At 38.0% G+C, this 25,017-nt stretch overlaps 1 protein-coding gene across 4 annotated transcripts in view; it reads left to right on the top strand.

Annotated features, from left to right (window-relative positions):
- Positions 1 to 25,017, top strand: part of LOC122314154 (eIF-2-alpha kinase GCN2) — a 67,861-nt gene that overhangs the window by 7,476 nt on the left and 35,368 nt on the right. For 3 of the 4 annotated variants that reach the window (XM_043129576.1, XM_043129568.1, XM_043129590.1), the window contains 7 exons: positions 250 to 354; positions 2,727 to 3,143; positions 3,661 to 3,789; positions 3,866 to 3,952; positions 4,025 to 4,111; positions 4,208 to 4,319; positions 8,706 to 8,823. In XM_043129576.1, the coding sequence (XP_042985510.1) occupies positions 250 to 354; positions 2,727 to 3,143; positions 3,661 to 3,789; positions 3,866 to 3,952; positions 4,025 to 4,111; positions 4,208 to 4,319; positions 8,706 to 8,823 (1,055 nt within the window). The remainder of the gene's footprint in view (positions 1 to 249; positions 355 to 2,726; positions 3,144 to 3,660; positions 3,790 to 3,865; positions 3,953 to 4,024; positions 4,112 to 4,207; positions 4,320 to 8,705; positions 8,824 to 25,017) is intronic. The other variant, XM_043129582.1, reaches the window with a different exon arrangement.

Genomic DNA, 25,017 nt, shown 5'->3' with positions numbered 1-25,017 from the left:
TCAATTGAAATGAAACAAAATGAGACATGAAATTTTGATTAGATTGCTGTTTTATGTCTGCACACGTGGCAAGTCAGCAGGTAATTATTTGTCTGGAGTGACATGGTTGTTATGGCCAATTGTGTTTGGACCAAATGGTATTTTCTTCCCTTAAACAAAGGGGTGGAGGATGAGGTTAGGAGATATCCTATATGAGTGCTTGAGTTGTTTTTACCTACTGAAGTTTATTTTATTATGGATTTATCTCAGGCAAACACTAATGCTCGAGAAGGACGGGTGATGATTTTCAATTTAGTGGAGGCCGCTCAAGAATTCCTATCTGAAACTGTTCCAGTTGGTCAATCACATGAATCTGTAAGTTATTAAATTTAATCATTATTAGGGTTTCAACTTTTTATGAATTTGCTTTTTGATAAGTAACTTTTTATCAATCTAATGTTAAATACTTATTTATCTAACACATTAGGAGTGTTCATTGTTTTTGTTTTTAATTGCACATAGTCACAGACCCATGCAATGCGCAGGAATAATCTAAGATATTTAATTAAAAATAATATCTATATGTTTAAAATGTTTATTTTAACCTATTTAAATACATTTAAATATTTTAAAGATGCATAAAATGTTTTAGATTCATTTTATAACATACACTACAAAAAATAAAGAAAACAGTTGAGGATTCCATGGCGCCTTGTTTAGTCACCCAAGATTTTTCAAAGCAAACATCTTTAAATCTAAAAAAAAATACACTACTTCAACTTTTCAACTTTTTACCCAATCATTACCCAAACACAAATTAAAACCATTTTTACAAATACCAAAACAAAGACTGCTCATAAAAAATTATATTCAAATATCTTTTCAACTCTATCTGTCCACTTTCACAAACCCCAATACAAAATTAAAAATAATTTTATTCCAAATTTTCTCTCCTTTCCCAAAACTCAATAAACAATACATCTCAAAAACATTCTCAAAACTTTCTATAACCAAACATACCCCATCTTTGTGAACCCAGCTTTTTCTGTAATATCATCAGATAAAGAATTCAGTCATGTCTCTATATTCTTTCTCAGTATCTATAATACATAGTGGTTTATTTTTCATTTAACAATAGAAAACTACTAGAGAAACAAAGGGATCCCACAAACTGACATGGTATTGTGCCACGTCATCTTTCATTTTTTATTTTTTATTTTTATTTTTATTTTTATTGTCAATTTCTCCCCCAAGCCCCATGTCTCCTCTCCCCATGGAACAGAGGCCCCCTAAGCCTTGCATCCCCCTACATTTCCATACCACCAACCCCATCGGCACTGTACCATCTCCCCACCGCCGCCATTCGCCATATTATTTTGCATTTCTCAATAATTTAGAAAGGTCTAAAGGTTGATGTTTTTTGGAATCTTTGATCCGCTGTTTGGCTATCCAGAAAGTTGTGGCTAAGCAAGAAAAATAAGCTACGAGAGTTTAATTGGGTTTTGCCAAGCGGAGGTCTTCCCCCCCCCCCCCCCCCCTTTTTTTCCCTTCCTTTCTTAGGTCCCCAATCAATAAAATATTGAAGGTTTGGAAAAGTCAGCAATTTTCCTACTCTGTCTCTGCAACCATATCTTTCTGATTCAATATTACTGACTGTGGAGCCATCATTCTCGAAGCTAGATTGCCAACAATGAAGCTAGGAATTTCACGCTATCCACAAATCTTTGGATCCAAAGCAAATTCACCTACCCTCCAAAAAATCACTTTATTTTTCATAAAAAAAAAAAAAACTAAAATCTGGGAAAGAAAAAGAATAACCTTTTAGGAACTGTTGATGAGCTCAGAGGCAAATAGATCAGATGGGTCTGAGAATTAGGAGTGGTTGAATTGGGAGAGAGAGAGAGAGAGAGAGAGAGAGAGAGAGAGAGAGAGAGAGAGAGAGAGAATAAGAGATGGGTATGTGTCAATAAAATAACTGGCAGTGCGGAATTGGGCTGGTAGCGATGTCGGTGTTGACACCGTCGACAGAGATAGCATGAGCTTGGGCCTGGGGTGTTGGGAATTGGAGTGGGGAGGGACATTCAGGGTGGGGTGGAATGTAGGGGTAAAGATGAAAAACAGAAAAAGTGAAAATAAAAGGTAATAACTTAGATGACGTGAGTTTGTTGGATCCCTTTGTGGTCCTAGCAGCCCTCTTAACATAATATAATAGGAGGTACGATGTGGCTTTATAGGAATCATTTTCATTTAATGATAATAAAATGAGATAGTGGATGATCTGGCTTCATGATAGCAATGTTTTTGTTTTGAAAATTATATAGTATATATAGACTATTGATGGTGTTTTTTTTTTTTTTTTTTCCAAATTGTTTTGTTTGCTGGTCATTTTCTTAGATTAACTTGTTTTGGATCTGATAGGAATTACGTGTGCCATTATTCATTGCTGCTTAGTTCCAATACCAACCTCATCATCTGCCATTTCTGGATTTGACTGTTTGATTCTCACGTGTTCCTTCTTCAAATTTGTTCAGACTTTTTTTTTTTTTTTTTTTGTGGGGGGGGGGGGAGTGGGGGGGGTGGTTTCCCTTCCAAGCGTCCCGTTCACAAATGAACACAACAATGTACCATTTTGAATTGCTAGTTGACATGGACAAAGTCAAGGCAATAGCTTTCTGAGTTATCTATTATTATTTTTTACAGTTGGCTGTGTTTAATGCAATATTATCTGTTTGATCCATTTTTTATAGAAGGTTGCATGCTCAACCATGGATGGCGGTGGCGAATTCTTACAGAAGGAAATCACAGCTTCAAGTAACAATAGGGGACCTTTTGTTTATGGTTTTATGGACCTCTTCAGTGGCTCTGGAGAGTCATGGAATTGGGGATTTGAAATGGACGAAAAAAGTGGGCTGAACTCTTCAGTGCAACCCCATACATTAGAGGGCTCAAAACTTGGATATGACTATCAGCAAAAGGGACTTGATAAGAATCTAAAGCCATCGAAAATACAGGATACAAAGCAAGGTTTATTGCCTCTTCCTACTGCCAAGTTGGATACCCTTGATGAAGAGACTGAATATAGCAATAAGAGCATATCATCATCTGATTCAAGTGGGTCTCCAGAGGAGGAATTGGCTGGTGATGCTATTGATGATGAGAGAGACGTAAGTAATGTTGGACCTAACTGAGGGTTGTGTAGTCTTACAAGATTAGATGCTTGACTTTTTTTAAATTGCCATGTTTGGACCTGGTAAGTAATGATTTTAGTAGGGGCTTCTTACATGCATACTGTGTACTTAGTTTTTCTGTTTTTCTTTATAGGTAAAATGTTCTCTTACCAGAAGTGGAATGTACTCATTCCCAAGGTTATGTCAGTTTATTTTTTACATGCATACTGTTTTGGGGGTGTTTGGGTGGGGTGGGGTGGGGATAAATTAATATGCAAAGGTTGTGAAAGGGGATTACTCCTTTGGTGGATAAAGAATGAGTTTCAATTTTATAAGAAATTTTGGATGTTCTTATTGCTGTATGGGAGATATATACATGTAAGTTTTTTGTTACCTGAACATACATAGTTTTGGACGTTCTTCTTGCTGTATGGGAGATATATATGTGTAAGTTTTTTGTTACCTGAACATACATAATTTAAGTTTATGCTTATGACATACCTAAAAAAAACAGTTTATGGAAATGGAGAAGACAACAGAAGATGATGATGGTGAATTTGGCAGTGAGGCTTCAGGGTCGCTTCCTTCTGCTTCTGTGGGTAATGACCAAGAATCTCAAATGTTTGAACGTGATCTAATAATGGTAAATTTTAATTTCTGCCTTTCCTTTTGTCCTGTTTAGAGTGAATCCTAATTTGTCTGTATGTCTTTTACATTAGGTTCATCTACTTCACCTCGCTTGTGCTTCTAGAGGGCCATTGGATGAAGCTTTGCCACAAATAACCACAGAATTGTACAGTCAAGGGGTGTGTGGTTGAAGTTATCAAAGTTTGATACGTCGTCATACAGAGCCTGATCTTTGTTAATTTGGCTTTCAGATCATTTCAGAATGGGCCCGAGATTTGGCTTCAAAACCATCTTCAATTTTTAACAAAACATTTGATCATGTTTTCCAAAAACAGATGGTCAGTTATCCCATTATTTAAATTTGTTTCATGCAACTAGAACTCAGCTTCAAAATCTGATTCATGTTGTTCTTTTGTTTCAATAATTTTGCTTAGGTTTCATCGAGAATATCTCAATTTTGGAAACCCACCACTGATTTTGAAGATCCAAGCACATCCCTCCCAAGCTCTCGCTTTCTCAGTGACTTTGAGGAGCTAAAACCCCTCGGTAAATGCATATACATGTTTCATGTAGTTTTAACTTAATTTACAGCCACTTGAGGTGGTGCAATTGCTTCCGTTTGAATGTGGGTTTCATTTGATATTAAACTTTTTTTTTCTTTATATTGTTTATTTAAAAAAAAAAAAAGAAAGAACACTACGACTGAGTTCTTTTGTGTTTGATGGCTTTAATGATTCTTGATCTCTAAACATTTAATTTTCAGTTTAACTTACCCATTTATCTAGTATTCATAATGAGTGTGATAGGAGATCTGGCTTTGTGTTGTTTAGTGATCTAGAATGCTCCTCTTCAATGTCCCAGGGATTTGGGGTTCATGGGCAAACCAAAAGTGGTGGCAATCTTTAGAGAACATTCACTACTATTTGGGGTGTAGTGAAAATGAACAGTATAATTGTTGTGATCAGGAAGCTCTCCTTTGTGTTTTGCTTTGCTGTTTCCCTTCTCTTGCACTGGAGGTTTTTTTTCTTTTTTTTTTTTTTGGGTGAAAATGGTGGTGGTGGATGAAAGGAGATGACCTCTTCAACACCCGCTATTCTCAGAGAGTTGCATTGGTGGGGATAGATCTCGCTCCAACAACAAATAAGGTCTCGTTTGGTTACGTAATTCGGATGAGATGAGATTAGATGAGATATTTTGTTGAAAGTTGAATAAAATATAGTTATAATATAATTTTTTAATATTATTTTTGTTTTGTGATTTGAAAAAGTTGAATTGTTTATTATATGTTGTGTGGAAGTTTGAAAAAATTGTAATGATTATATGAGATGAGATGAGATCCCTAAATATTTTTCTTAAGAGTAAAAATTTACTACAAATACATGAAGCGGGTATAGTAATAACATGAGAAGTATGCAAGAGTGGTCTTTTTATATAAGAAGGAAAAGGCTAAATATGGCGGGTCCAAGGAATAAAAAAATTGAGAGCAATTTGCAAGAGAGTTCCTTGGATTTATAATGATTCCAAAATGCTTCCAAGTACAATCTTGATTGGTCCTTTTGGAATATAAGCCTATATGTGGCTTGAATTTTTCTTAGGTCCTTATGAATGGGTATCATTGTTAGGGTATGTTCTTGTAATGCCTCAATGGAGGCTCAAACCACATGACCTATACTCTAAAAGAACTAGTCAATGATACAATTGGAGTCCCATTAGAACCTTATAAAGAGCAAGAACTTTTCATTCCCAAGCATGTGGGATCCCATACACCACCTACCTTTATCCTTATTATATGGGGTATCACAATCTCTTTTTTGTTTTTTGATAAGTAAATATAATAAAAGAATAGGCAAAGCTATGTGTAGTACAAAGAATGCCCTAACTACATTGGGACAATAGATACAAGGAAATCATGGACATCATGACCATTAAAATTAATGGCAATGACCCAAGTACAAAGTGTTCTAAAAAAGAAAGCTTTTAAGTTCCTCCATCGATCTCTTTGTCCTCGAACGTCCATTGTCTCCTGCCACACACACCACATGGTGCATATATGAATCATCTTCCGTGTAGCCTTGATTTGTTGATTGCTTCTTAGATCTGTCTAGCTGGCCAAAACCGCCACTACAGTCTTAGGCATAACCCAACCCAACTCTAGTCTACTAAATATCTCGTTCCATAACCCTCGAGCTACTTCATAGTGTAATAGAAGATGTCCATAGATTCACCCTCATTTCTACACATGTAACACCAATCTGTAATGATCAATCTTCATTTCCTCAAATTATCCATTATGAGGATCTTACCCAAGGAAGCGGTTCACACAAAAAATGTTGCTTTGAGAGGCACCTTATGTCTTCGAAGTCTTTTCCAAGAAAACTGAATAGGGAGCTCATGTGAAAGAGACTTATAGAAGAAGGAAACAGAGAACACACCTTTACTTGTAGGTATCCACCACAATAAATCAGTAGGTTGGTTATTCGGTTTGAGTGAGTACAAAAGACTAAAAAGGCTGCAAAGCTCCCAATCATTTGCTGCCCAACTAAAATTGATTTTCCACTGGATTTGTTCCCTTGCTATCACCATGATGTCCACCACTAAAACATCTTTGGCATTTGCAACCCTTAAAAGTGTAGGAAATAGATCCTTTAGAGCACCATTACCACACCAAGAGTCATACCAGAATTTGAGCTTGACCCCATCTCCTAAGCATAATCTTGAGTGGCGAGAGAAGACCCCCCATCCTCTTATATGTTTCCACAACCCCACTCCATATACCTCTCTCACTTCGTTGGTACACCATCCCCCTATAAGCCATTATATTTGCTCTCAATCACCAACTTTCATATGATTTCTGGTTCTTTATGGTATCTCTACAATCATTTTCCAATTAATGCTCGATTAAAGATTCTCATATTTCTAATGCCCAAACCACCATTAGAGAGAGGAATACATACCTTCACCCACATGACTAGGTGGAATTTAAATTCCCTGTCTATTTCACCCCACAAGAAGTCTCTTTATAGTTTCTCAATACGAAGCGCCATGCTTGCTGGGATGGGGAACAAGGAAAAGAAATAGGTCGGTAGGTTAGATAATGTATTATTCGTTATCAGGGTAATCCTACCACCTTTTGACAGGTACATTCTCTTCCAGCATGCTTCCTACCTCCTCAACCACTATATCCCATATAGAAGTTGCTCTCGAGGTGGCCCCCAACGGAAGGCCAAGTATGTCATAGGGAGTGAGGCAATCTTACACCCTTGAGTATTAGCCAGCTGTCTTAGATGCTGGACACTTCCAACAGACACTATCTTTGATTTGTCCAAGTTCACTTTCAACCTCGAAATTGCTTCAAAACTAAGTAGGAGAGCCGTCAATACTCGAACCTGGTTATGGTCTGTCTCACAGAAGATAAGAATGTCATTTGCAAACAATAAATGAGAAATATTAATAAATCTCCCTCTCGGGGATCCAATTGACTAACCAGTCACATGCCCATTGGAGACCATAGCCGAGGTCATTCTGTTCAAAGCCTCCATCACAATAACAAAGTGTAAAAGGGGACAGTGGCAGAAAATCTCCTTGTCTTAGACCTCGTGTGATATTGAAAAACTTGTTGGACTTCCATTTATTAGAACTGAAAATTTTACCGTAGATATACACCAACAAATCCATGATCGCCATTTCTCTTCAAAACCACACCTCCCTAGAAGGTCAAGAAGGAAATCCTAGTTAACATAGTCATATGCCTTCTCCATGTCTAACTTATATATAATCTCTGCATTGCCAACCTTCAATCTACTATCCAGACATTCATTTGCAATGAGAACTGCATCTAAAATCTATCTTTTACGAAAGCATTTTGAGGCTTTGAGATTATCTTTCCCACTACCTCGCTAAGGCGATTTGCAAGTACCTTAGAAAGAATCTTGTATACCCAATTTACTAGACTAATGGGTCGGAACTCCTTAATCTCTGCAGCCCCAACCTTCTTTGGTATCAAAGTAAGAAAAGTGACGTTTAGGCTTTTCTCAAATTTTCCAACTGAATGGAATTCCTGTAACACCTTCATGAGATCATCTTTTAATACATCCTAACATGTTTGAAAGAAACCCATAGAAAACCCATCAGGATTCAGAGCCTTGTCTTTAGCCATTTTCCTCACCACATTGAAAACCTCAATCTCCTCAAAATGCCTCTTCAAGCGGTTACCATCCATATGCCCAATAGAATAAAAAACTAACCCATCAAGCTTAGGCCGCCAGCCCTCTTGCTCAGTTAGTAGCTGTTCGGAAAACCAACTACATGATTATTAATCAAATGCTCATCCGTACAATTAACCCCATCAATTTTCAGCATCTCAATGTTGTTGGATCTCCTGTGAGAGTTGGCTACCCTTTGAAAAAACTTTGTGCTTCGGTCTCCTTCCTTCAACCATAATGCTTTAGACTTTTGCTGCCACGAAGTCTCTTATAATAGAATGATCCTCTCAAGATCTGCAACCAGCATTAGCTTTTGGGCTAATTCCTCTTGTGTTTGTGAGAGAAGAGACTGTATGTCTTGTAGACACTGCTGAGAGATTCTATACAATCATAGGAACAATAGATGGAAAGATACTGGATTGAGTTGCTTAAAGTGGAAGTTTCACCGCTCATCATTAAAGGAAAACTTGAATGGTTCCTCATCTATAGGTTGTTAGTATCTGTAAAAGGTTAACTGCTTGACTCTAATTTGAAACTGCTATTTTATTGGATACTAGTTACTTTCTCAATCCCTTGTTTGATAGATCAGTTTCCACCAAACCTCGCTGATTATTTTTCTTTTGGAGGTTGTTTTCTTCATAGGTTTTAAATATACTATTATTGTTGATTGGCTTGGCCTTTTTTTCTTTTAATATTGCAACACTTGGGAGTCTTAACTTTGCAAAAACAGGTCATGGAGGTTTTGGTCATGTTGTGTTGTGCAAAAATAAATTAGATGGAAGACAGTATGCAGTGAAAAAAATTCGCCTCAAGGACAAAATCCTGCCTGTTAATGACCGAATATTGAGGTAACTACTGACTAGATAGAAATCTAATGCTCATTTACCTACAAATCATGTGCTTTATGAATTATCATAGTGAAAGTATTTCAGCGTAACCTTTTGAATTTAGTATAATATTAAGTGAGTTATAATTTTATGTTACTTTACCAGTAACTGTTAAGGGTTTTCTGTGAAGATTAAAAACCAAATCTTGCCGTTTGTTCTTACTTTTGTAGTGAGGAAGTTTCTAATAGTAGAAACTTTAATTGGATGCCATTGCAGTTTGCATCATTTATCTATTGCATGTAAAATGTTTTTCTATTTAAATGGCTGCCAGTTTGCACATACAGAGTACTTCATTGGTTGGTTGAAGTCTATGTTTTCCTTGTCCCAGATTGGTGTTCTAGTAAAGCAGCTTTCTTGGGTGTGAATGCTGTTGTATTCAGGTGTCTAGGAGTCAATTTACCAAGGATCCAGTGATGGCACAACCCATTGAGTAACTTTGATTGATCACAGGTCCTATGGAAAGCATAGCTTCATACATGTAAATTTAATCATAGTTCATGGTCAACAAGAACCGATGATTTTGATGTTTATATTTTTTTGCTTTCATGTGGGGGTGTGTGCCCGTAAATTAGGTGTTGTGCTGCATGAATCTGAGAAGTGCTGGAGTTAACACATTCCAAATGGGTATTTGACTCTATTTGGAATGTTCATATAACCTTGATATAGCCATACTTTTATCTATCTAGCTTTTGAATACAATATAATATTCTTCCTTCCCCTTTCATGTATTGCCTGTTTGCCTATTGCTGTCATTCTGCTGGTTCCCCAAAATGCTGTCCACATCTTTGTCAACATTCTAACAACTTGTTTCACACCAATTTTTTTCTTCTTTTTCTTTCTTGATGGTTTTGAAAGTGAGGCATGAGGCTGCATTTGCTTCAATGTAAAATGATGAAAATTGTGAGTCTGGAAGAATTACTGATTTTCCGATGTCTGGTTGACACCTTGAAAATTATGATAAGAAAAAAAATTTCTGGAGTCTGGTTGCACTAAAAATGATGACTGTATTATATGACTTCATATACTAACAATTTTATTTCATAATATTTTTTTGATAAGTAAAAGATCATATTAATAAAAATAGGTATAGCCCAAGTTCATAGGGAGTATACAAGAGGTAACTCTTAGTTAAGAGGAAGAAATAGAAACAAGAAAATCATGAAAATTTAGGCCATTGAAATTGACAGCTTTAGCCCATAGGAATAAAGTTTTAACAAAGAACAGTCAAATCTCCTCCAATGAGCACTCCCTATCTTCAAAATTCCGTTTATTTCGTTCCTTCCATATACACCATAAAATACAAATAGGAACCATCTTCCACAAAACTGTAATTTGTGGAATACCACCAATATTTTTCCAGCTGGCCAGAAGCTCAACCACATTTGCAGGCATGACCCAAGCTAGCTCGAGTCTTCTAAAGACATCATCCCATGATGCCGTGGCAACCTCCCAATGGAGTCATAGATGATCCGTAGTGCCAGTCTCACCATTCCTTCTGCACGTACAGCGACATTTAATAACAATCACCCGGCATTTTTGTAAGTTGTCCATAGTCAAGATCTTGCCCAAAAAAGCTGTCCAAGCGAAAAATACCACCTTTAGTGGTGCCTTATTTCTCCAAATGCTTTTCCGAGGAAAATGATTGTTCTGCAGGTTTATAGGGGTCTTATAGTAGGAACGAACAGAAAGGTACCTTTTCTAGCAGGTCCCACCACATCTTATCAGTTCCTTGAGTCCTCAACCTCATGGAGTACAAGAGGCCAAAAAAATCAGAAAACCTGCCAATTTCCCAATCATGGTTGGCCCTAATAAAGTTCACATTTCATTGTATTTGAGCTGTTGTGAAAAAAGATGACAATAAATTGAAAAGAATATGGAACGAGAAAGACAATCACACACAACACAAGATTTACGTGGTTCGACAAATTACCTACGTCCACGGGAGCTGCAGAGGATTTTATTATTGAGGAATATCACACTACAATGATGGATCAATCACTGTACGTCCACAATGTTTCTGCATTACGGCCATATGATATAATAATCATATATATAGTCAAACGATGGAAAAAACCCTAGATCCGTGTAAAATGCATGTTCGCTTGAGCGGCATGTCGAGCGCGCGTCAAGCGAACTTCCTTCCGCATCTGCTCAAGCTCACTGTCGAGCTAACATCGAGCGTTTACTACGAGTATCAGAATCAATAAGCATATAAGAAAGACAACCAAAAGTTTTAAGGTGAGAAAATTTGACCTCTTTCCCGCTCCAAACCTCCTCAGGCAATCCACAATCCAGTGGAACTGATGGCCCTCTGTTTATCAAGTAAACGGCAGTGTTGACTGCATCTGCCCAGAAAGTGGGTGGTAGTCCAGCGTGCAACCTCATGCTTCTAGCACGCTCATTAATGGTTCTGTTTATACGTTCAGCAACTCTATTTTGCTGTGGTGTCCCAGGAATGGTCTTCTCCATTCTGATACCCAGAGTTGCACAATACTCATTGAATCCACCATCGACATATTCACCACCATTGTCAGACTTCAAAAAATAAACCCATACCTTCCTACTATGGTCATCAATGAACGTGACGTAGTAGCGAGAACTTTCAAGAGATGCCACTGGGGAAGGACCCCACACATCTGTGTGCACAAGATCCAGTCTTCCTGTCTTAGGCGTCCTGCCACTTTTCAAGAAGCTGACCTTCTTTTGTTTCCCTATAACACAACTCTCACACATACTGAGATCAACTGACTTCAGTTATGGTAGCTTGCCTTTAGACAGAAGTTCTTTCATATCATTTTGACTCATATGTCCAAGCCTGCAATACCACAAATCTGCTATGCTCTCTACAACGGTAGTAGCAATAGTGTCAATCAAACCAGTAGTCATATATAGTGTACCAGTTTTCTTATTCCGAGTGAGTACCAATGCCCCTTTTGTGACCTTCCAGGTGCTATCTGAGAACACCACTGAATGACCACACTCATCGAGCTGCTCAACAGAAATGAGGTTCTTCTTCAACTCAGGAATGTGCCTGACCTTTTGTAAGGTCCATTTGTTTTTGCCAGGGAGTGCAATATCAATGTCTCCCATCCCCACTACGTGCAAAGCCTCTCCATTAGCCAGATACACCTTCCCAAAATCACCTGCAACATAGTTCCGCATTAGCTACTGGTGGGAAGATGTATGGAAGGAAGCCCCTGAATTCAGTATTCAGTCATCAACTGGACTATGAACTGCAAGCAATAGTGCATCCTATACTTCTTCAGTTACCACATTAGCACTATCATTCTCGGTCTTCTTAGGATTTTCACAGTTCTTCTTTATGTGGCCAGCTTTGCCACAATTCCAGCAAGTTGCTTGCTGTCCAGGCCTCGACTTGCTCTTGCCCCTGTACTTTGATTTTGATCTTTCTCTATTTAAGTTCCTGTCTTGTGATCTCCCTCGAGAATCAACATTTAGAGCTGAACTCAAACTCGAGGTCTCGCCTGAATCTTTCCTGCGCACCTCCTCAGCCTAAATCAAATCACGAATATCATCATATTTCAATTTTGATTTACCAGCATAATTACTGACAGCCATTCTCATGGTTTCCCAACTATTTGGCAGTGAAACCAATAGTATCAGTGTATGTATCTCATCATCAAATTCAATTTCAACATACGACAATTGATTTGTGATAGTATTAAAATCATTCAGATGTTGTGCAATAGATGTACCATCTGCCATCTTCAAATTGAATATCATCAAATGTACCTTGTTATTTGCTGACAGCTTTTCATACATACCTGACAAAGCCGCAATGAGATCCACAGTCGTCTTCTCCTTGATGATGTTGTGTGCAACGGATCTCGACAGGGTTAATCGAATAACCCCCAGAACCTGCCGATCCAACAGGTTCCAATTAGCATCATCCATCTTTTCCGGTTGTTTTCCCAACAGTGGAAGATGAAGTTTCTTCCCATAGAGGTAGTCCTCTATTTGCATCCTCCAGTATCCAAAATCCGTGCCATCAAACTTCTCGATCACCGATGCCTTCAATTCATATCCAATCATCGTTTTTTCTCAGACCCGAACCTGGCTCTGATACCAATTGTTGTGAAAAACGATGACAATAAATTGAAAAGAATATGGAATGAGAAAAACAATCACACATAACACAAGATTTATGTGGTTCAGCAAATTGCCTATGTCCACGGGAGCTGCAGAGGATTTTATTATTGAGGAATATCACACTATAATGATGGATCAATCACTATACGTCTACAGTGTTTCTGCAGTACGACCATATGATATAATAATCATATATATAGTCAAACGACTGAAAAAACCCTAGATCCGTGTAAAATGCATGTTCGCTCGAGCGGCGTGCCGAGCGTGCGTCGAGCGAATTTCCTTCCGCATCCGCTCGAGCTCATTGTTGAGCTAACATCGAGCGTTTGAATTTGCTTGACTTCGCTCAAGCGGTGTGGACCAGACTCCACAGTACTCAACATGAGCCACCTGACATCTCCATTGGGTTCACCACTAATGCCTCCTATTCACATATAATCCTGAAAACTGTAGGGAATGTGTCCTTAAGAGCATTTCCATCCGGTTCCTTAAAGTTTTTCCTAAATTTTAGCTAGAAATGACACTCTATAATTTTATCTTAAATTTTACTCATCTTCAAAAAACCCCCTACATCACATTCCCTATCATTTCTTTATTCTATTAGAATAATATTCTTCTATTATTTCTTTAATACTTTTTTCTCTCACTTTTATTTCCATTCTTAACTATGAAGTCTTTTGTCTTATTATCTTCTTTTTAAATATCACATTCTACTAATTTTATAAATACCTATACGTTTTTTTTCCCGGATATAGTAATAGTTTTCAAACCTATATCGGTATTAAAAATAATAATTTTTTTAATATGTGCATTTTCCAACGCGATGGTATTTTTTTAATATGATTTTGTCTGTATGTATGATGGTAATATTTTTTTTCCTTTTTTCTAACGGTAATACCTATCCGCGTATGGACAATAACATCTTTTAATCATTTATCCAATGGTAACATCTTTTGTCCTTTCTCCAATTGTAACATCTTTTGTCCTTTCTCCAATAGTAACATTTTTTTCCTATACAACGGTAACCTTTTCTTGTATAAATACTCCTGCTTGCATGCACATTCTTAGAAACCCAAGTTTAATTTGATCTAGAAATTCAACATTCCCCCCTTATCTCCCACTCCCTTCATCAAATGGCTCATTCATTCTTTCGCAAATTGCTCATATTCTTATCCTTTGAAAATGAGTTGGATGTTGTTCTTAATGATGAGGCCAATGGAGAGTCATCAAGGCATTGTGGCAATCACTAACATCGTAAGTTTATTTATCATGATCATATTCAAGGGCATGAACGTCTTTTTCACGACTATCTGGTAGAAAATCCAATATATCTCTCAAATCTATTTCGAATGAGATTTTGGATGACTCGTCCCCTATTTCTTTGTATTCTAAATGAGGTAGAGGCTTTTTAGCCCTGCTTTGTCTAGAGAAGAGATAATGTTGGAAGACTTGATTTATTTTCTATGCAAAAGATAACCACAACACTTAGAATGCTAAGATATGGGGTTACTGGAGATTTTATGGATGAATACATACATATTGGAGAAAGCACCGTAATGGAGAGCCTCAAAAAATTTGTGAAGACAATCGTAAGTGTTTTTTTAGATGAATATCTGTGGTCTCCAAATGTCAATAATATTGCTCAATTACTTGTGCTTGGTGGACAACGGGGATTCCTAGGAATGTTGGAAAGCATTGATTGCATGTATTGGAAGTGGAAAAATTGTCTCTCTGTTTAGAAAGGTATGTACTCTGACTACATCCGTGACTAGGGGTGAAAACCGACCCCTTCGGCGCGGTTTTTGGGCAGAACCGCCGCCGACCGATGAGAGGGAAAACGGTGGATGGATCGACTGTAACCGGTCAACGGGGAGGAGAACAACCGGCCGTATCGACTCCGGCGGTTCTCTGGCGGTTTACAGTCGGTTCTCGGTTTCCCTCCGGCGGCGTCGTTCGTCTGAGAGAGTAGAGAGAGAGAGAGAGCTGCAGAGGAGAGAGGGTTATAAACGTAGAAACGGAAAGGAGAAAGGAAGAAGACGATGGGTTATATCTAAACGGCACCGTTTGGTTTAATACCAGATGACGCCGTTCTAATTTTTTTACTCACCTTGTAGACAAAACGACGCCATTTGGTTTAATAACAAACGGCGTCGTTTAATCTGTGTGTAAAACACAGACCTAAAAGTAAAACGACGCCGTTCTACTTAAACTTAAGTGGAATGGCGTCGTTTCATATTGATAAAATTAAAAAAAAAAAGAGGAATATTACATCGGCCGGTTCAGCGGTTTGAGCCGGTCTCAAATCGCGACCGAACCGACGATAGGCGGTTTTGCTAAAACGCTGCCCCCTGCCGACCGGTTCCTTGGCAGTTTCGGCCGGTTCCGGCCTCCGGCGGCCAGTCTGAGTCGGTCACGGCCGGTTTTCCGGTTTCTTGTACACCCCTATCCGTGAACCAACTATTATTTTAGAAGTGGTTGTTTCATATTATCTTTGGATATGACATGTATTTTTTGGTATGTCCGGTTTACATAACGATATTAATGTGCTAGAAAGATATTTTATTTTCATGGGACTTGGTCAAGGGCATGCTCCTCTAGTCAAGTACTCAATCCATGGCATTGACTATACTATGGGGTACTACCTTACAGATGGTATTTATCCAAAGTAGTCAATGTTTGTGAAGATGATTCCATCTCCACAAGGGAATAAGAAGAAAAATTTTGCTGTAGCACAAGAATCCGCAAGAAAAGATGTCAAGCATACATTTGGGGTACTTCAGCAATGATTTGCAATTGTTCATGGACTTTCACAAATGTTCAAAGTTAGGGAGCTAACAAATATAATGAAAGTATTTGAACATGATCATTGAGGATGAGTGTGATGATAGTCAGGGTCCGAACATGGAGTATGATCAAGTTAATGATGATATTCTAGAATTGTCGTGCAATCCAACAAGCGAATTTATCAACTTCATTCAGCGATATCATGAAATTAGAGACAACCGGCACATCATTAGCTCCAAGCAGATTTAATTAAACATCAATGGCAATTTTATTCCCAACAATAGAAGATAATTTTCTCTTGGATATTTTCTCCTCGTTAGTAGTGACTATGTATTCCTGTTTCTTCAATTTCCATTCCAAAAAACATGTTTTCTTCAAGAACATGCTGATTATTACTGTAATATTTTCATTAATAGTAATAGTTTATACATCTGTAATGCTGAAAGTAATCAATAGTTTCTATCCATGTTAGAAAAACGGATTGTCCACATATTTAATCTGCTAGAATAAATACTTGATAGTGTAAAAAGTATAAAATACACAAATGTGCCAAATGTTTAAAAATAACCCTCAACCTCAGTCTCAACACTCAATTAAAATGCCAAGCAAATTATACAAATGTCCTACTCAATAATAAATAAGTTACATAAAAAACTAAATTAGTTTTCTTCGGCATTGCGTCTCGCCAAGATCTCCCTTTGAAGTTGCTGGAAATTGAACTCCAGGCGAGAGATTCACATCGAGCAACATTATTCTCTCCTCTTTCCAATTGCTCTCTCTTCAATTTCCCTCCAGGCGATTTCTAGTTTCTCTTTCTCAAATCCACAAGCTTATTTGATGGCTTGCCTTGGCCCTTACGTTTTCCTTTATCAGCTTTCGTTCCCATTGGCCTTTCCAATTCAATGACATCATTGTCCACAACATTCTCGGCCTTCGTACAACCAACTGAATCAGGTGCAATTGCTGAGGTACTCGTCGGGGTCGGGGACATTGTTGACCTTCACTGTCTCGTCCTTTGTGCAATGCTGAATCCACTTTGGTTGGTCTTTCAACAGGTACCAACAATGCTCAAATTGAAATGAGGTTTTCTCAAAGGATTGGTACATGATCTTCGCTTTGTCAAACTTCTAGTTCAAGAAAAAAAGTGTATTAAAATTAACCACCCAACAGATAAAATAAACATAACACATAAAAATGGATGTGAAATCAGAGCAGAATAACCAAGTGGATGCTTATACCTTGTCTTGCTCAGTCATGCCACTTTGATTCAACGCTTCAACTTGGGTGAGTTTAGCACAAAATTTGTTTGTCGCTTTTTGAATGGCCGACCACCAATATATTAAGGACCTAACACTCCGCTCCTTTGTAGTTTCTCTTTTCTCATTGAAGTATTGACTAATTTTTTTTCCAAAGTTCGTGTTTTTGGTCCATACCCTAGGTGGCATCAATGTTAGTATTCAGCCATGCTGAAATAAGTAACTTGTCTTCTTCGGGGTAAAGTTCACACCCTTGGCTGATTTTTTTTAGGACAAAGGCTCTACTTGGGGTGGGGGTGGAGAGTCATTCAAATTCATAGGAGATTGTTGACTTTGACCAACGTAAATGTGGTCAATTTGAGGCTCCTAAGTGAGGAGGCTGGTGAAGTACATATTTCCATGGTCTTGTGATTCCATTTCTAAGAAATTGTAGACACATAACAGTTGGTAGAGATGTTAGACACTTCAGAACAATATTACTAAGTGATTTTGGTTGGCGGCTCAGGAACCCTATGGTAACATATAGGAAATTGGGCACCCTCACTCTCATGGCTGCAACAACTGGTTGTCACTACTTATTGGCCATTTGGGTTATCATGCCGTGGAGGTGTGTGCCAAATATCCTGTGTCCCCACTAAGATTTGTCATCATCACAATCGAGGGGGTTAGAGAAGTGGAATCCAAGCTCAACAATGCTTCCAACAAAAAACTGAGCAATGTTACTAAACTGAGCAGCAGTTACACAAGAAATATAATTTACAAAATCCAAACAACTGGGCAGCATTCAAATGAATAAAACCTTAAAAACAGCATGTTCATTTGGTAATATATGGATTAAAACAGAATATAAAGGAATAAAATGGAACTGTCACATGTATGTCAGAGGAGGAATTTAGCATGCAAAATCAGCATCATTAGTTTCCAAAATCCAAACAACAGGAAATTAGCATGCAAATATCACAAGGTTTGGTCAAAACAGAAATGAGACAAGAATATATGGATTAAAAGAGAATGTTCTAATACATGGATTAAAAGAGGATGTGGTAAATGAACAAGAGCATTCCCATCCGGTTCCCTAAAGTCTCTGTGTAATATTTGCGGGCTCAGACAAATTTTTTTAATTAACAGCATGCATAAGACAGGAGCCTTGCATGAATGGCTGCAAAACCGTGTACCCTAGTTGCCTTTTGTGAAAACTACCACAAAATATTTGGTGGCCATCAAGGTTTGGATTACCTTGCCATATCAATGGAGCCCCATGGCTCAACACTTGTGAATTAACCCCACTCATCACACCACTCAATACGCCTAAATCAACACCAAAAGCTTTAAAGGAGGAAGGTAGAACTAAATCATAGCATGCAAAATCTGAAATGCAAATTCACCAAATGTTGCCGAATATGCATGGTTTTGTCATCAACTACTTACATTACCAGAATCACAAACTAGTAGAGCCAAATCAAAGCATGCAAAGACATAAAATACCTGTTTCTAAATAACAAACAAAATGGTAAGTATTTGAACAAAACTGAACATGAAATCAAGAACAAATAGAGTAGCAGTTATACAAATATTTTTCCCAAAATCAGAGCATGCAAAATCAGAACAATATGGTAAGTATACTTTGTGAAAATGAAAGCATGACAAATATTGGCATTACAGACGTTGTACAAAGTTTAGGAGTTGATTAGTTCTAATTATAGAATGTATAGATATCATTGTTTATATAGCATGTACAACTATTGTTTAGCTTTTACTCTTGTAAATTTTTTCTATATAATAAAACTCCCAGCGCCATAAGCAATTGTTGTGGTTTCACTACTAGTTTTAAACCTTCACATGGTATTAGGTGAACTACAGGATTAATCTCCACTTGATTCTATGGCCTCCGAAAATTCTCCTTCTACCCTCCTTCAACACCATGGTTCACATGGTTACAATCAAGCTATCATCCACCAACTTTCTCCTTTGGCAAATAGTTCCCCTTCTCCAATGCCAAAAATTCTATGGATATATTGATGGGTTAACTCCAATGCCCTCTGCTACCGCTGATCCCACAGCCCACAATCTTTGGAAGCAAAATGACCAACTAGTCATGAGCCTCATTCTTTCCTCTCTCACAGAGGAAGCACTCTCTATTGTTATTGGCCTTACAACATCAAAAGATGTCTTTGGCACTCTCTTGAGATTGCATTCAGCCACAAATCTAAGGTCCGTGAACTTCAAATCAAAGATGAACTTCATCTCATGAAGAATGGCTCTCGTAGTGTTTCTGAATACTCTCGAGTATTCAAAACTCATTGTGATCAACTATCGGCAATGGGATGTCCAGTTGAAGACACTGATAAAGTGCACTGGTATTTACGTGGCTTAGGCCACGAATTTTTCACTTTCTCCACCACTCAACTCTCTTAACTCCTATCCCAAGCTTCAAAGATATTGTTCCTAAAGGAAAGAGCTTTGATCTTTTTGATCATAATGCAGGTGGTGTCTCCGCGTATGTGGCAAATTCCTCTCCTGCACCTTCAAATTGAAATGCAAGGGCAAACAACTATCAAAACAAATATAAAGGTGGACAATCAAAGGGAGGAAACCGTAGCAAGCAGCACTATAATGTCCCCCTCGTTGTCAAATATGCCATGAAAAAGGACACTATGCCATGGATTGCAAAAATAGATACATTAAATCTGATGCAAACCTTGCTGAAGCTCTTGCCAACTGCACCATTAGCAATGACATTGCATATTGGTATACTGATATGGGAGCATCCGCACACATGGCCTCCGAAACTTGATAAGGTGGAACCTTACACTGGTACGGACAAAGTTATTGTTGGTAATGGATCCTCTCTACCCATTACATGTTAGAATAAGTTTGAATGGCTGAACATCGCCTTTTAGTGATCTCCGTATCATATATAAAATTTAATTTCCTAGTGAATTCTGTAGTCTAGCTAACTGTACAAGCCTACAAAGTTGACCATGAAAATTACATAAATTAAGGAAAGATGAGTACAGCAAAGCTGTCCATTCTAGCTAACTGTACAAGCCTACAAAGTTGACCATGGAGATTACGTAAATTAAGGAAAGATGATTTTGTAGAACAAAGTTGTCCATTGACAGCCCCCTTCAAATTGATGCAGGTTGATCAACAAGTATCAATTTGCTACCTAAAAAGCAATGTCGATGGCGAGTGAGAGCTTTGGTGAAGATATCAGCAATTTGTAGTTCAGTAGATACATGTGAAAGAGTGATAACACATGCTTCAAATGCTTCACGGATAGAGTGACAGTCGACTTCAATATGCTTCGTACGCTCATGATAGACAGGATTGGACGTGATCTGAATAGCACTCGTATTATCAGCATGTAGAGAAATAGGATCAGTCTCAGAAAAATCTAGCTCAGCAAGCAAACCTCGATGGTCAACTTTGTAGGCTTGTACAGTTAGTTAGAATGGACAGCTTTGCTGTACTCATCTTTTCTTAATTTACGTAATCTCCATGGTCAACTTTGTAGGCTTGTCCAATTAGCTAGAATGGACAGATTTGCTGTACAAAATCATCTTTCCTTAATTTATGTAATCTCCATGGTCAACTTTGTAGGCTTGTACAATTAGCTAGACTACAGAAATCACTGAACAATTAAAGTTTATATATGATACGGAGATCACTAAAGGGCAATATTGGAGAAATTGCTAGAAGAGGTAAAAATAGTGGAAACAACCACCCCACTTTAGATCCCTTTGCGATTGGCTCCCCTATTACCTGGTCCTGCACAACACAACCATCACCAGAAAAATTAACAGAACAATTGTTTTCAACTAATTGACCAACAGAAATAAGATTCATGGAAAGTTGAGGAGCAAGAAACACATCAATGAATTTAGAAGAGGCATCTCCGACAGCAGCTATTGGCAAAGAATTTCCATTGGTAGTCTGAATGGCAGATTAACCAGCATAGGGCCGAACATAACACAGAGCGGTGGGAGTATTCGTCATGTGATTAGAAGCCCCCGAGTCTACGTACTAGAGTTTAGTAGAATTTTTACCTTGAAACCCCATTGCAGATAATGCCGAAACGAGCATCTGTTGCACCATTTCTGGTGTGCAGTAATTTGTTGCAGGAGGTACAAGATCAGAGGAAACACCTAAGGAAGAGCCATGTGCTACAGAAGTCACTGTTGAAGGAACATTAACAGAAGTCTGAAATGCTTGGACCTGGCGATTTTGGGGGCGGATACGACATTCTTTGATAATGTGACCCTTCTTCTTACAATAAGAACAATATTTCTTAGGACAATTAGCAGCAATATACCCATATTCCTTGCAGTAGAAATACTATAAATTTTTAGAAGTCATAGGTGATCCTCATCCTTGGGCAACATAAGCCACAGTCGCCGTCCCGGAACTGCCATGAGATTGTTCCAAAATAGCTTGAGCACTAAGATGTTCTTCGTGAAGTAACTCACCAAAACAAATATCAATAGAAGGAACAGGAGATCTATTTAATAGAGAGGAGCGAACAAATTCATATTCTGGGCATAGTTTCATAAGTAATTGATCACGCTCGCTAGTCTCATGAAGAGTCTAAACAGTCGAAAGAGCGGCAATAGGAACATCCGCTGTAACCAAATTAGCATAGTCATGCCAAAGAGTCAAAAAGGCCGAGTAGTAGTCTTGGATGGAAAGACTACCATGTTGAAACATGGCAATTGAATGTTCTAACTAAAAGCGACGAGCATCATTAGCTTGATGATAAATCTTCTTCAAGTAATTCCACATGGGTTGAGCGGAATGATGAGCCTGCAAGTTTGTAATAATATGTGCATCCACTGAACCAAGAAGCCAAGACATAATCCGAGCATCTAGTACAGCCCATGAAGGAGAAGGCCCGAGATCTTAGTAGCGGATTTTGGATCGACATTTGTGCCATCAATATGATCCCAAAGATCTTTTCCCTTGAGGAAAAGTTCAAACTGAAAAACCCAAGTAGAGTAGTTTGTACCCGTAAACTTGACACACACAGGGGCAGAATCCATCACAAAGAAATAAATTCCGACACAAGACAAATCAAAGATAAACAAAGAGATACCCACGTAGAAGTGCCAAAAGTGCCCCAAATAAAATGGCCAAGCTACTGGAGAGCCAAGTTCTAACGGCACCAAGAGAGAGAGACCCGACTGCAACTAGGAGCACCGAGAGAAAAAAAATCAAGTGGCTCTAATACCTTTTTAAAATAAGTTTGAATGGCTGAACATCGCCTTTTAGTGATCTCTGTATCATATATAAACTTTAATTGCCTAGTGATTTCTGCAGTCTAGGTAACTGTACAAGCCTATAAAGTTGACCATGGAGATTACGTAAATTAAGGAAAGATGATTTTGTACAGCAAAGCTGTCCATTCTAGCTAACTGTACAAGCCTACAAAGTTGACCATGGAGATTACGTAAATTAAGGAAAGATAATTTTGTACAGCAAGGCTATCCATTGAATTAAATTACACACATGGGTTCCTGCTCTCCCACTCCAACTCTTCAATTAAATGATGTTCTTGTGGTACCAAATTTAACCAAATATTTGCTCTCTATCAACAAACTAACCAATGATTATCTTTTATCTGTCTCTTTTACTAACAATGATTTTACCATACAAAATCTTCAAACTTGAAAGGTGGTGGCAAGCGGTAATTGTAAAGATGGCCTCTATGTCCCGAAGCGTGGAAACCAAGTTTTCTCTATTGTCATTAGCAAACAAAATCTTTGTAATTCTTTTGAAATTTGGCATGCCCGTTTAGGCCATGTCTCATTCAAAATAATTTCCATGCTTAATAAAAAGGGCTCTCTATCTCTCACTTCTATATTGCCGAATCCATCATTGTGTGCTAATTGTCAAAAGGCTAAAAGCCATAAACTTCCTTTTCCAACAAGTGAAAGTCGATCAAACACAGTACCCAGTCTCATACATTGCGACTTATGGGGTCCAGCACCAATAACTTCAATCTCAGGTTATCGATATTATGTTATTTTTATCGATGATCACTCTTGTTTTACTTGGTTCTACCCATTAAAACATAAAACTGATTTTTATTAGACCTTCATAAAATTTCAAACTCTTGTTGAAAATCAGTACTAGGCAAAAATAAAAAATTTTCAAAGTGATGGGGGAGATGAATTCATGAATACAAATTTCCATTCTCACTTAACCAAATGTGGCATTCATCATCAAATATCTTGTCCCTGTACACCCTCTCAAAATGGTAGAGTCGAGAGAAAACACAAGCACATCACAGAAACAGGCCTCACCATGCTATTTCATGCTAATGTTCCTCTTCATCTTTGGGTTGAAGCATTCAGTATGTCAGTCTTTACAATTAATTGCTTGCCCACATTGGTCATAAATGGGACATCTCCATTTGAAATTCTGTATGGTAAGTCTTCTACCTATGCTACACTTCGAATTTTTGGATGTTTATGTTTCCCATATCTGCAAGATTATGCCAAACACAAGTTTGAACCAAGAAGCCTACCTTGCATTTTTCTTAGGTACAACTCATCCTACAAAGGTTTTCGGTGTCTTGACTTTGTATCACATAAGAGTTTTTGTCACTCGACATGCTCGGTTTGATGAGAATGTGTTTCCTTCATCTTCTTTCAAATTTGCAACCTTCACCTGCACTCTCAGATTTTATTTTTTTTCATGATCCCACTTCACCAGATACATCTTTGCCTAGCACTAACCCTTCTGCAGGTTCACAACCATTACCATCGGTAACTCCATCCAAGCCGTGTAAATCATGTGCCTTGGAGTTGAACACATCTTGGAGTTAATCAATTTCACTGCCCCCTATGCCTCCTCCAATAGTTGAGCCAATTCCCGAAATACAGATGGCACTAGCTTTGACTTAGAATTCGCATCCCATGTTAACTCGTAGAAAAGCTGGCATCTCAAAGTCCAAACATTCCAATTATGTTTGTCAAGTTCGAGCATCTCCTTTATTCTCATCTCTATTAGTAATGAAGGAACCAAAAGGATTTAAGAGTGCTACCAAGTCACCAGAATGGCTCGCTGCAATGGAAAATGAAATTCGTGCTCTCCATCTCAATCAAACATGGGACTAGTTCCAAGACCACCTGCTACTAATGTGGTTGGACCCAAATGGATTTTCTGAGTAAAATGCCACTCGGATGGTTCCATTGATAGGCTCAAAGCACGCCTTGTTACCAAAGGTTATACTCAACTCTATGGACTTGATTTTAATGATACATTTAGTCCAGTAGTTCGAGCCTCTATAGTTCGTATTGTTCTCTCAATTGCAATATCTCGTGGCTGGAACATACGTCAACTTGACTTAAAAAAAGCATTCTTGCATGGTCTTCTACAAGAAGAGGTTTAAATGGAACAACTACCGGGATATATTGATTCTTCTAATCCAAATCATGTTTGTTGTCTCAAAAAGACAATATATGACTTGAAGCAAGCACCGAGAGCATGGTTCCATCGGTTTAGCAATTTTTTAATCAAAATTGGCTTCAATTGTAGCAAAGCCGATTCCAGTTTATATGTTCATTCAATAGCTAACGGGATCATTTATTTACTCTTATGCGTCGATGATATTATCATCATAGGTAGCAATGTGTCTCTAATTGACATTTTCATTCACAAGCTACGGCAAGAGTTTTCCATGGAGGACCTCGGAACTCTAAATTATTTCTTGGGCCTAGAAATGACTTATTTTGAAACAGGAATGTTCCTAAGTCAAATGAATTATGTGAGAGACATTCTAATTCGAGCTGATTTACTTGATTCAAAGCCAATTGGAACACCTATGATTGTCTCCTATTATTGAAATATTGATGGCCCTCTTTTCCATTCACCAGCTACCTATCAATCCTTAGTTGGTACACTGCAATATCTCACAATCACAAGGCCGGATATTACACATGCAGTAAACTCAGTGAACCAATTCATGCATGCACCAAGAGAACAACATTTTCAAGTTGTAAAG

The sequence above is a fragment of the Carya illinoinensis genome, chromosome 1 (assembly GCF_018687715.1).
Source record: "Carya illinoinensis cultivar Pawnee chromosome 1, C.illinoinensisPawnee_v1, whole genome shotgun sequence".
In the NCBI taxonomy this organism is placed as follows: Eukaryota; Viridiplantae; Streptophyta; class Magnoliopsida; order Fagales; family Juglandaceae; genus Carya; species Carya illinoinensis.
This window is presented reverse-complemented; position numbering and strand designations above follow the sequence as displayed.